The sequence below is a fragment of the Gopherus evgoodei genome, unplaced genomic scaffold (genome assembly GCF_007399415.2).
Source record: "Gopherus evgoodei ecotype Sinaloan lineage unplaced genomic scaffold, rGopEvg1_v1.p scaffold_47_arrow_ctg1, whole genome shotgun sequence".
Lineage (NCBI taxonomy): Eukaryota > Metazoa > Chordata > Testudines > Testudinidae > Gopherus > Gopherus evgoodei.
The window spans coordinates 60,498-74,029 of NW_022060068.1; the positions used below are offsets into that span (position 1 = coordinate 60,498).

Genomic DNA, 13,532 nt, shown 5'->3' on the forward strand with positions numbered 1-13,532 from the left:
GACTTCTTGTTGTTTTTGTGGATACATGGCTACCTCCTGATACTTGACACCATGCAAGGCACTAAATTTAGCCGTATGGAGTGGAAATCCATCAACCTCAACAAAAAACTTACACAGATACAGACAGATATCTTCCTCTCCAAGTGCAAACAGATGGACATCATACCAAATGGACTGAAGGAAAAAAAAATCCATTGCAATCGACATACTACACTAACTATGGTGAGAGACTGTGCCACACATTCTCAAAGAAACTGAGGAACCACCTGATCAGCATCCTGTACAGCAGACAGGAGAAGATCAAGAATGAGCTCTCAAAACTGGAGACTCTCATACAAAACCAATCTTCTACACAAACTTCCATGTGGCTGGACTTTATGAAAATGATACAAGCCATTTATAACACACACTTCACTTCTCCACAGAGGAAAAAGAACAGTAAACTATTTCAATTACAGTAAACTACATGCCACAGGGGGCTACAACAGTGGTACCCTCAACTCACCTAACAATACTGTTAATCTATCCAACCACACACACAGCCCAGCAGAAGAGTCTGTCCTATCTGACACCACTGAGAACAGCCTAGCTCCATCCTCTTTGGAACCTCTTTTCAGGTCATTGAAAGCAGCTATCAAATCCCCCTTTGCTCTTCTCTTCTGCAGACTAAATAATTCCAGTTCCCTCAGCCTCTCCTCATCTTCACATCCTGCCCTAAACTGTTGGACAGTGTGAGGCATGCACTGTCAAAGAGCTAACTTATTACACTGGAGGATGCAGTGATTCATGTGTACACTGAGTAAGTTTGCTAAGTCTGCAAGATATGCTGGGATCTTTCTGAATGAAAGATGCTATATAAATACGTAATTAGAATTGTTTCTATTAAAACAAAGCAACAAATATAGGCACTGATGCAGGAAAACACTAAAGCACAAGCTGGAGCTCTTTTGCAATTCTGGGACTGCATGGTCATCTGTGCTGATCAGCTCACCACACTGGCCAAACAGGAAATGAAATTCAAAAGTTTGCAGGGCTTTTCCTGTCTACCTGGCCAGTGCATCGGAGTTGAGAGTGCTGTCCACAGCAGTCACAATGGAGCACTCTGGGATAGCTCCCGGAGGCCAATGCCATTGAATTGAATCCACACTACCCCAAATTCGACCCAGCAAGGTTGACTTCAGCGCAAATCCCTTCGTTGGGGAGGGGTACCGAAATCAATTTTAAGAGCCCTTTAAGTCAACAAAAATGGCTTCATCATGCGGACAAGTGCAGGGTTAAATTGATCTAATGCTGCTACACAAAACTCGTAGTGTAGACCAGGGCTGTGACAAACAAGTTTATTTACATTTACAGGAGATACTGCTACCTGCTTCTTACTTACTTCACCTGAAAGTGAGAACAGGCATTCGCATGGCACTTTTGTAGTCGGCGTTGCAAGGTATTTATGTGCCGGATATGCTAAACATTCGTATGCCCTTTCATGCTTCGGCCACTATTCCAGAGGACAAGCTTCCATGCTGATGATGCTTGTTACAAAAATAATGCGTTAATTAAATCTGTGACTGAACTCCTTGGGAGAGAACTGAATGTCTCCTGTTCTGTTTTACCCACATTCTGCTGTATATTTCATGTTCACAGAATATAGAATGACAGAATCATAAAATATCAGGGTTGGAAGGGACCTCAGCCTAGCTCCATCTGCTTTGGAACCCCCCTTCAGGTAGTTGAGGGCTGCTAACAAATCTCCCCTCCCTCTTCTCTTCTGCAGACTAAATAATCCCAGATCCCTCAGCTTCTCCTCATAAGTCATGTGCTCCAGCCCCCTAATAATTTTTGTTGCCCTGCGCTGGACTCTGTCTAATTTTTCCACATCCTTCTTATAGTGTGGGGCCCAAGACTGGACACAGTACTCCAGATGAGGCTGATCAGCCAGGTCTCCTGGATTCCTTTCCCCCTCATGTTATTCTTCCAGGGGATCCTGCACATCAGTTCCCTGAGGGAGTCAAAAGTCTGCTTTTCTGAAGTCCAGGGTCCATATTCTGCTGCTCTCCTTTCTTCCTTGTGTCAGGATCCTGAACTCGAAAATCTCACGGTCACTGCCTCCCAGGTTCCCATCCACTTTTGCTTCCCCTATTAATTCTTCCCGGTTTGTGAGCAGCAGGTCAAGAAGAGCTCTGCCCCTAGTTGGTTCCTCCAGCACTTGCACCAGGAAATTGTCCCCTACACTTTCCAAAAACTTCCTGGATTGTCTGTGCGCCGCTGTATTGCTCTCCCAGCAGATATCAGGGTGATTAAAGTCTCCCATGAGAACCAGGGCCTGCAATCTAGTAACTTCTATTAGTTGCCGGAAGAAAGCCTCGTCCACCTCATCCCTCTGGTCTGGTAGTCTATAGCAGACTCCAACCACGACATCACCCTTGTTGCTCACACTTCTAAACTTAATCCAGAGACTCTCAGGTTCTTCTGCAGTTTCATACTGGAGCTCTGAGCAGTCACACTGCACTCTTACATACAGTGCAACTCCCCCACCTTTTCTGCCCTGCCTGTCCTTCCTGAACAGTTTATATCCATCCATGACGGTACTCCAGTCATGTCAGTTATCCCATCAAGTCTCTGTTATTCCAAACACATCATAATTCCTTGATTGTGCCAGGACTTCCAGTCCTCCCTGCTTGTTTCCCAGGCTTCTTGCATTTGTGTATAAGCACTTAAGATAACTTGCTGATAGTCCTGCTTTCTCAGTATGAGGCAGGAGTCCTACCCTCTCGTGCTTTCCTGCTCATGCTTCCTCCCAGTATCCCACTTCCCTCAGGGCTTTGGTCTCCTTCCCCCGGTGAGCCTAGTTTAAAGCCCTCCTCACTAGGTTAGCCAGTCTGCTTGCGAAGATGCTCTTCCCTCTCTTCGTTAGGTGGAGTCTGTTTCTGCCTCGCAATCCTTTTTCTTGGAACACCATCCCACAGTCAAAGAATCCAAAGCCTTTTCTCCAACACCACCTATGTAGCCATTCATTGACTTCCACGGTCTCTACCTGGGCCTTTTCCCTGCACAGGGAGGATGGACGAGAACACCACTTGCACCTCAAACTCCTTTAACCTTCTTCCCAGAGCCACGTAGTCTGCAGTGATCCGCTCAAGGTCATTCTTGGCAGTATCATTGGTGCCCACATGGAGAAGCAGGAAGGGGTAGCGATCCGAGGGCTTGATGAGTCTCTGCAGTCTCTCCGTCACATCGTGAATCCTAGCTCCTGGTAAGCAGCACACTTCTTGGTTTTCCCAGACAGAACAGCAGATAGATGAGTCATTCTCCCTTAAGAAGGAGTCCACAACCACCACCACCTGCCTCCTTCTCTTGGGAGTGGTGGTCGTGGAACACCCATCCCCCACCCCATGTTACAGCAGTCTTGGATGATGACCCAGCACATGTTTGTTTTAAGAACACTTTCACAGCAGATTTGACATAAAGCAAAGAACATACCAATATGAGATTTCTAAAAATAGCTCCAGCACAGGACCCAAGATTTAAGAATCTGAAGTGCTATCAAAAAATCTGAGCAGGACGAAGTGTGGAGAATGCTTTCAGAAGTCTTAAAAGAGCAACACCACAATGTGGAAACTACAGAACCTGAACCACCAAAAAAAGGAAAATCAACCTTCTACTGGTGGCATCTGACTCAGATGATGAAAATGAACACACATCAGTCTGCTCTGCTTTGGATCATTATCAAGCAGAACCCGTGATCAGCATGGACGCATGTCCTCTGGAATGGTGGTTGAAACATGAATGGACATATGAATCTTTAGTGCATCTGGCATGTAAATATCTTGCAACACCAGCTACAATGCTGTTCTCACTTTCTGCTGACATTGTAAACAACAAACGGCCGGCGTATCTCCTGCAAATTGCAACCAAACTCGTTTGTCTGAGCAATTGGTTGAAGTAGGACTGAGAGACTTATTTTATTTTTGAATGCAGTTATTTTTTTATACATAATTCTTAATTTGTAAATTCAGCTTCCACGATAAAGAGATTGCACTACAGTACTTGCAATGGGGTAATTGAAAATCTGGGGCCGGTTTTGTTCAACATCTTTATTAATGATCTGAATGATGGGATTCCTTGCACCCTCAGCAAGTTTGCAGATGACATTAAGCTTGGGGGAGAGGTAGATATGCTGGAGCATAGGGATAGGGTCCAGAGTGACCTAGACAAATTGGAGGATTGGGCCAAAAGAAATCTGATGAGGTTCAACAAGGACAAGTGCAGAGTCCTGCACTTAGGACAGAAGAATCCCATGCATGCTATAGGCTGGGGACCGACTGACTAAGCAGCAGTTCTGCAGAAAAGGACCTGGGGATTACAGTGAGAAGCTGGATATGAGTCAGCAGTGTGCCCTTGAGGCCAAGAAGGTCAACGGTATATTGGTCTGCATTAGTAAGAGCATTGCCAGCAGATCGAGGGAAGTGATTATTCCCCTCTATTCGACACTGGTGAGGCCACACCTGGAGTATTACATACAGTTTTGGTCCTCCCAGTACCGAAGGGATGCGGACAAATTGGAAAAAGTCCAGCGGCGGGCAATGAAAATGATTAGGGGGCTGGGGCACATGACTTATGAGGAGAGGCTGAGGGAACTGGGGTTATTTAGTCTGCAGAAGAGAAGAGGGTGAGGGGGATTTGATAGCAGCCTTCAACTACCTGAACGGGGGTTCCAAAGAGGATGGATCTAGACTGTTCTCCGTGGTACCAGATGACAGAACAAGGAGTAATGGTCTCAAGTTGCAGTGGGGGAGGTCTAGGTTGGATATTAGGAAACATTATTTCACTAGGAGAGCGGTGAAGCACTGGAATGGGTTACTTAGAGAGGTGGTGGAATCTCCATCCTTAGAGGTTTTTAAGGTCAGGCTTGACAAAGCTTTGGCTGGGATGATTTAGTTGGTGTTGGTCCTGTGTGGAGCAGGGAATTGGACTAGATACCTCCTGAGGTCCCTTCCAACCCTGATATTCTATGATTCTAGGTTATTATTCCTTTTGTTTTTTATAGTGGAAATATTTGTAATAAAAATAAATATAAAATGAGCAGTTGCACATTTTGTATTCTGTGTTATAATTAAAATCAATATATTTAAAAATGTAGAAAACATCAAAAATATTTAAATAAATGGTATTCTATTATTAACAGCACGATTAATTGTGATTTTTTTAAATCATGCAATTAATCACAATTAATTTTTTTAATCACTTGACAGTCCTAGTCACTACATGTATGTTTCATGAACAAAGTTTATTTTCAATTGAATTTTAAAAAAAAGTAATAATCTGATCAGCAAATTGGCTGGTTCTACCTGGGGAGCCAATGTGGAGACACTAAGAAACTCTGTGCTTGCTTTGTGCTATTCTGTAGCAGAGTATTGTTCCCCAGTGTGGCCCAGCTCTTTTCACAGAGGACTAGCAGACACTCATCTGAATGAAACTAAGCATATAACAAGGAGACCAACCAACGAACCAGGCCTGGCTGTTTGTCCTGTTCAACATTGCCCCATGACATCAGATGATAAATCACCTTGCGAAATCTGCTCCTTAAGGTGCAAGACATGCTACATGTACCCCCACTGGAAAATGTATTTAATCCTCAATAAAAAGAACAGGAGGATTTGTGGCACCTTAGAGACTAACAAATTTATTTCAGCATAAGCTTTCATGGGCTATAGCTCACTTCTTCGGATGCACAGAATGAAATGCACAGACAGGAGATATTTATACATACAGAGAACATGAAAAGGTGGAAGTTTGCATACCAACAGGAAGAGTCCAATCAATTGAGATGAGCTATCATCAGGAGGAGAAAAAAAACCTTTGAAGTGATAATTGAGATGACCCATAGTAGGTGTGAGCAGAACTCAACATATGGGTCATCTCAATTATCACTTCAAAGGTTTTTTTTCTCCTGCTTATGACAGCTCATCTCAATTGATTGGACTCTTCCAGTTGGTATGCTTTGTTGCTTACGATGCCTGAATGAAGATTATTTAAGCACTACAGTCATAAATACTACGTATGGCAAATCTCTCTCGTATCCCTAAGAGAGAACATATACCATCACCCCTTACTCACTGTGCCTAGCTTGGTAGCCACTTGAAAGGCCACTAACATCCCAGCAGAAAGAGTCAACGAAAGTAAACATGGTAGGAGGAATTAAGAGCATACATAGTTATTGAGTTGCAGTAGAAGCAGAGTTGTGTGTTAGGGTTGCATGAGCCTCCTACCTCCACCAAATGATTGTCAGGTCCATAAAGATCTTTGTCCAGCTCAATGACCAAACTTTTAAAGAAGGAGGAAAATTTCCGCTTCTGTTTGCTGAGCTGTAAAATCAGAAAACAGAGAAATGTCAAAGAACACACCTCAGCTTGGGCTTACTGCTAACTTTGTGTGGCCTCCTCCTCTGGAACATGAATTCCCAGACTGGATTGGATTCAAGGTCCATCTAGTCCAGTCTCTGTCTCTGAGAATGGCCAGTACCAGCTACTTCTGAGGAAGGTGCAAGAAACCTGATAGTGGGCAATTGTGGAATTACCTGCACATAGGAGAAGATTCCCCCTAACCCTATCAGAAAACTTTGGCTTGTACCCTGGAGTAAGACAGTTTATCCTAACTATTTTAAGGATGGATATTCTTTTTTTTTTAATCTGAAAAAGCACAAGGCCTCAATTATATCTTGTGGCAGTGAGCTCCACAGGTTAATCATGCATAGTACAAAAAATATTTCCTTTTGTCAGATTTAAATGTTGCTTTGCTATTTCATTGGTGGTCAGCATGTCGAAGTCTCACCCTGTCCCTTCCAGAAACATACCATGGTTTGACAGTTACTGTGCAGCATTTGCTGCTTATTACACTAATCGTGATTGTTTCACTATTATCTTCTCCTCCACACATTTGCTTGTGTTTCCCACCTGTTGCCTCTCATCGCATACTTAGATTGTAAGCTCTTTAGGGACAGGGACAGTGCGACCGAAAGCACCCCCTTTATTCATAACCTACACACTATTGTAATAATCTTTGTACAAAATATGTCTTGAGAGGAATCATTTGAAAACTAATGACATGCTGGTAATACCGTGGTGAAATGTATGTAGCAACATCATATATAAAGTTATGAAATCCCCCTGCATGATGTTAATAGCACATTTTCAAAACCACATTGTCCTGACTAGGTAAAAGTTGTTAAACATGTCTATCCTAAACAGAGGACTGTGTGTTTATCTCAATTTATATATACATAATAAACAGGATGCTCAGGACAGCAAGGGGGGAAATGGCAGGGAGACAAGGCAAACCAGCATTTCAGCAAACACAGGTAAGAAAAAAGAGCATGGAGCCTCCTTCACCAGCAGACTCCATGTCACCTTCTTTACTATTTGAATAAGCTTTGCTTGGAAGTGTAATCTTCAGAAGGATCCAATTTAAAGGGTGAATTGATTATAAAAGTGAGGGGCAAAACTACCCCCAAATCATCTCTCTTCTACCTACGAAGAAAAAAGGAACCAGCTCTTTGACTTTGGAGGGAAATCTTGACCTGAAAAATTGGTCAGCCATGTTGCTGGGAATATGTGGTAAGGATGTTACCTTGAACCAAGTCTAGCTTGCTGAGTTTTAGTTACCAAAAAGCGTCATTTGTTTCTCTTGTAACTATTCCTGAGTTTAATACCCGATACCTGAATTCACTCAAAAAAACCATCTTTTTTTATTTATAAACTTGTTTTATTTTTTAATTTAAACCAATCCAGTGTTGTGTTTAAACTGAACTGTTTGGTAATGCCAATTAAAGTAGCAAACTGTTGAATATTGACTCTTTACAGGGGAAATGGACCTTTAACATCTGAACTGTTGAGGAAAGGGCTGGACAGCGCAGAACACACATTTGGAGAAAATTCAGGACTGAGAGTGTGCTGGGGTCACCCTGCAAGTAGTAACCAAGGCTGGTGGAAGCCAGCGTGTGACAGGGGTGGTCTGGCAGGCTGCTGAGGTTAGAGCTGCTGGACCAGGGCTGCAGCTATACTTAGACACTCAGGTTGTGACATGTATGCTGTTAGGCTGTTTGTAAGTACCCCGAACAACAATAAAACACTGAGAGGCACCCAAGCTTGTAACCCCTCACTGGTCTGGATTGCACCCCAGAATACAACCAACTGCCTTTGCTATATGTATGTTCCGCACTTAACAGAAGAGAACTAAGACCTTGATTGGGACCTTTATGCACTACTGCTATAAAAAAAAAATAATAATCCTCTTCTAACCTGGCCCTGACACCCTACGTATGCTCTCTTACACTTCCTATGAACACAAACCACCCTACATCCTCTTCTTGCCCCTCTAGCCTACCCCTCACATCCTGTCCTGCTCATGTCATACCACCTAGCAACACTGCCTTCCCCAGACATGGTCAAAACTGTGTCAATACTGCCTTCCGCATTGGTCAATCCCACAAGGTATGGCCCAAATCCAGCTTACATCTACAAATGGAATGAACTTCCCCCAGTGAAGTCCTCTTCTCCTCTTCTATGTTTGGGTCTCTCCCTTTCTTACCTTCTGTCAGTATCGTGCGCCCTCCCCTCCCTTTTCACCCACATGCCACAGAATTATGTCTGTACTGCTGCTTCTGCTGGACATATGCTTTCACAGAAGTAGTGGCCCTTCCACTCCTATATGGAGATATCCTTTCTAACACTGACATCTCTGTGACAGTCCAGCATCCTACAGAACACAACAGGAACTTCCAGCCCCTTTTCAACCATAGTGGAGAGAGATATGCAGCAAAATCTTACATCATCCAGGAGCTTCCCTTCCACTCGCAGCTCCCAGGATGCAATGCTGCCATCAGAGTCATCAGCATCAGATTTTGCAGGGTTAAAGGTGTTGGAGATGTACAGCCTCAGTTTCCGTTTTTGCTGTTTAAACAAAACAGAAATAAGAAAATTACACACACAGCGCACATTCAGGGCATCAGGTAGCTCTGGGATACAGATGTATCTAAGTATTTATATGGCCCTCTATCACTATAGAATCTGAGTGCTCAGTGGAGTTGCATCAGCATACTTCTGCAATTGCCCCTGGGTATGTAACAAAACTTACTGAAATGCTGGATCTTGAAATTCCATTCAGAAACCATCCACCAGTGAGGAAGAGCAGAGAATGGGCCATACACCAAGGAAGAAAGAAGGGTACCGTGCACACCCCACAGCCCTGGAAGCTAATGCCCTATTGGTTTTACAAACCTTTTGAAAACTATTTAGTGTAAAAAGATTAAATAATACTGATACTTTAAAACAATCTTATTCTTCCTTTCTCAATTCCAGCCAGTGCTGATGAGGATTGTCATAAATATAAAGGAAAGAGTAGCATAAAATCCCTCCTTGGCAGCTGTATTAAATTGCCTTACCGGTAAGAGGTTAAGCAGTTCAATAACCTAGTTGGCATTTGACCAGAAGGATCAACGAGGAAAAAAGATACTTTCAAATCTGGGGGCAGGGGGGAAGGTTTTGTTTGTGTTCTCTTTGTTGTTCCCTCTCCAGATGGAGGGAGAGACCAAGCAGGTACAACATCTCCTGAAAATATACCTGGAATAATCCATCTAAAATTACAGAAATTGTAAGTAAGGCAAGGAAATGCATCAGGTTATCTTTTGTTTTTAGCTTGGGAATTTTCCTATGCTACAAAGGTAGTTTTATTCCTGTTTTTGTAATTGTGAAGCTGAATCCAAAGGGGGAGTCCTCTGTGTTTTAAATCTTTTTATTACCCTGTAAAGCTACTTTCCATCCTGATTTTGCAGGTGTGATTCTTTTACTTCTTTCTTTATAATAAAGTTTTATTTTAAGAACCTGATTGTCCTGAAGATAAAGGGTCTGGTCTCTACTCACATTGCTAACCAATTGGTTGGTATATTATTCGCAAGACTTCCCAGGAAAGGGGATGAAAGGGGGATATTTTGGGGGGACAGGGATTCCAAGTGACCCTTTCTTGAATTTTTGTGTAAATCACTTGGTGGTGGCAGCAATACCATCCAAGGATAAGGAAAGGAATTTGTGCCTTGGGGAATTTTTTAACCTAAGCTGGTAGAATATAAATTTAGGGGGTCTTTCATGTGCATCCCCACATCTGTACCCCAGAGTTCAGAGTGGGGGAGGAACCCTGACAAGGACAATGATGAGCCATAACAGCAAAGCTCTTGTCATATGAATGTCTTTTATGGATGATTCAATCCAGATTTTTATATTGCAGGGATGGCCAAACCGCGGCTTGCAAGCCACATGCAGCGATTTTACAGCTAAAGTGTGGCTTGTGGAGCCCCACACAGCGCCCTCCCCGCACCCTATTCTCCACCTACAGACTGTGGGAAGGAGCTCCGGTCTTCTGCCTGAGACAACTAATGCCTGCTGACAGTGGGGAGGAGCACAAAGGTTCAGCTCCCCCAACAGCTTGAGTCATGTACCCCCAGGCACACATACCCCATACCCTCAGCAGTTCTCCCTGCAGCTCCCAGCTGTTTGCTGCAGCCTCTCCTCACGGCCACAGCTCACAGCTTGCCAATTCCAGCAGCTGCTGTGCAGGGAGGGGGCCCAGTGGCAACACGTGATGGAGTGGGGCCAGCAAATCCTGGCAAAAATCTGGAGGAGCATGTGACCCCATGAGTCCCCACCCCTGTTGCCTCTGGCTCTGCCCAGCAGGAGGGGGGTCTCAGGGCTTCAATATTGTGGGGTGTGCCTGCAAGGCAGGAGTGGGCCTGAAACCCTGAGATTTCCCCTTCCTGCAGTGCTGAAGCCTCGAACCTCATCAGCTGCCTCCCGCGGGGCTGAAGCCCTGAGATCCCCCTTCTCTGCAGGGCAGAAGCCCCTAACTCCACCACCCTGCCGCAGAGCTCAAGCCTCAAGCCCCAACAGGCACACCTTGGCTCTTGAACTTCTGAAGATTGTTGTATGCAGCTTGGAGGGTCTGTAAAGTTGGCCACCTCTCTTATACGGCACCCATTTTTGTAGTATATGAACTTGCAAAACTAGATACACGAGCAGTTCCATCCCCCTCACCATATTTCCCTATCCTGCAGAGCTTTACCTGTAATGTTCACCACACACTGCTGTACCTCCGGCACAACTCTGCTGCCACCCCAATTGCCCCCTATAACACATGCACTCTAGGCCTCCCCAGTAGCTATCTATCCCATCACATTCCTCCATTTCCAGCACAGCTATCACCCCCATCTCTGCACTGCTCTGATCATCTACAATATTCCCCTAGCAACCAGTGTGGTGGGTTTCATACCTTTGAGCACACAAGCTGCTCCAATAAACCATCAGACCTTATAATGGTGACAGACACAAGCTTTTGAGATACACAGAGCAGAAGAAGAGCTTTGTTAGCTCGAAAGCTTGTCTCTGTCACTAACAGCTGTTCCAGTAAAAGATATTAGCTCACCCACCTTGTCTCCCTAATATTCTGGGACCAACATGGCTACAACTACACTGCAAACAGAGTTTATAACCTCCATAAATATCATACCTTCTTGGATGACTCACAAATCCACCTCTTCCCACTTGATTTGCCTCCCACTCAATAATTCTTCCTGCAAGGCTTGCTGATTACTCAAACTTATCATGACTCAAACTGACCTCCTTATGTGACCTTCTAAACCCTCTCCATTTATTTCATTACCATTGACATCACCATCATCTTCCCTGTTACCCCAACTTGCAACCCGGAGATCATCTTCAACTCCTTCCTCTCACTTTCTCCTTATATTCAGGCTGTATCTAAATCTTTCTATTTCTTCCTCCTCAATATAACAAAAATCTGACTCTTCATCTCCAATTAGATGGTCCAAAGAGCCAGTTCTTCAAACCCTGATCTTTTCCTGTCTTCTTCACTGCTAGCTCCTCCACTCTGATCGTCCATGATATCTACATTGTTTCCTCTAGTCCATTCAAAATGAGACAGGTAAAATTATTTTTCATCCCTGTCAACTAGACTACATCACACTTCCTCTTGCAACTCTCCACTGGTTCGCCCTTGCCCAACACATCAATTTTAAGCTTCTCATACTTCCTTCATGTTCTTGTACAAGTCAGCTGCACCCTACGTATCAGAACTTGTCTCCTATTGTGCCACAAGGAAGAATCATATAATAATTATGAATAACAATACTAAATGATGCCTACTTATGGATTTCCTAGTGTGTCCTGGATTCTATGTATCTTGCTTTTAGCTTGTAAACTCTTCAGGTGTAACATGGTGGACTCAAATAGTATGTCTACACTGTAAAAAAATACCTGCAGCTGACCAGTGTCAGTTGACTCAGGTTCATGGAGCTCAAGCTGCAGGGCTATAAAACATCTTTGTATAGGTTCAGGCTCAGGCTGAAGCTCAGGCTCTGGGACCCTCCCCACTCATGGGGCCCCAGAACCTCCGCTCCAGCCCAAGTCCACATCTACACTGCAACTGTAAAGCCCCACAGCCCACGCCCCACAAGTCCAAGTCAGCTGACACAGACTGGCCATGGGTGTTTTACTGTAGTGTAGACATACCCATAGGTGCTACCTTGGGCCAGGACAGTCTATTTGTATGCATCCACACAGATCTTGGTTTTCTGAAACCCTGTGCTGGATGAAGACAGAAGGACAAAAACTCAAGCACCGACAGCAGAAAACAAAGGCTGGAAGAGACAGATTGAAAGATAAAGAATTCCTCCAAGCTCACATTAAGCTGTATTACAGGCCAAATGAACCTTCCTATCAGCCTCCACTTCAAATACCACTCAAGAAACTATTTGAGGTGGTAAACTGCTTCATTAACCGTGATGTTTGCAGCCAACAGCAGAACCCAGCACTGTGAAGAATTATCCTCCTACTTCACTGAAATGATCACGCACATTCAGGAAAGTTTCTTTGGCTTGCAGGGATCTGATCCCCCTCTGCCAGCCAACCAACAGCCCATCTGTATTTCCAGAGTCCAGCCCATTCACTTCACAAGAAGTATTGGTGTGAATCTGACCCCTCCTCTTCCTGGCTAGTACAAGTGAGTCATGAGTAAGTGGTTCCACTCTTGACCAAAACAATCAATGCCTATTTAAGGAGGAATCTTCCCTTCCTCCTTCAAATATATAATAGTCTGATGAACGCTGAATAAGCCTACCCTGGATACAATGGTTCTAGCCAAATACTGCTCACTATTAAACTTTCAAACTCACAGAGAAGCTGGCCAAAGGCTGTCTAGAACTCATCTAACCAAAGCTAGCAACCTATACCTGACATAATCTGGATTCAGGCCAGGATATGGGACAGAAAAAGCATATTAGTAGCACTGATAGAGGATATGCTGCTGTCAACAGGTAAAGGCAGATAGTCATCCTCCTCTTACTGGCTCTCTCTGCAGCATTTGATACTGTCCAATACTGTTGTCCTGCCTCAAAGAGGTCACAGGGGTCCAGGAGAATGTGTTAAAATGATTTGAGTCATTCCTGGATGAACACATGCAGAGGGCAGTTATGG

The 13,532-nt window shown here is 44.1% G+C and overlaps 1 protein-coding gene across 5 annotated transcripts in view; it reads right to left on the bottom strand.

Annotated features, from left to right (window-relative positions):
* The window catches only part of SMARCD3 (SWI/SNF related, matrix associated, actin dependent regulator of chromatin, subfamily d, member 3), a 210,912-nt gene that overhangs the window by 32,296 nt on the left and 165,084 nt on the right, over nucleotides 1-13,532 (bottom strand). For all 5 annotated transcript variants that reach the window (XM_030546621.1, XM_030546623.1, XM_030546620.1 and 2 more), the window contains 2 exons: nucleotides 8,820-8,942; nucleotides 6,264-6,359 (listed from right to left, as the gene is read on the bottom strand). In XM_030546621.1, coding sequence (XP_030402481.1) covers nucleotides 6,264-6,359; nucleotides 8,820-8,942 — 219 coding nt within the window. The remainder of the gene's footprint in view (nucleotides 1-6,263; nucleotides 6,360-8,819; nucleotides 8,943-13,532) is intronic.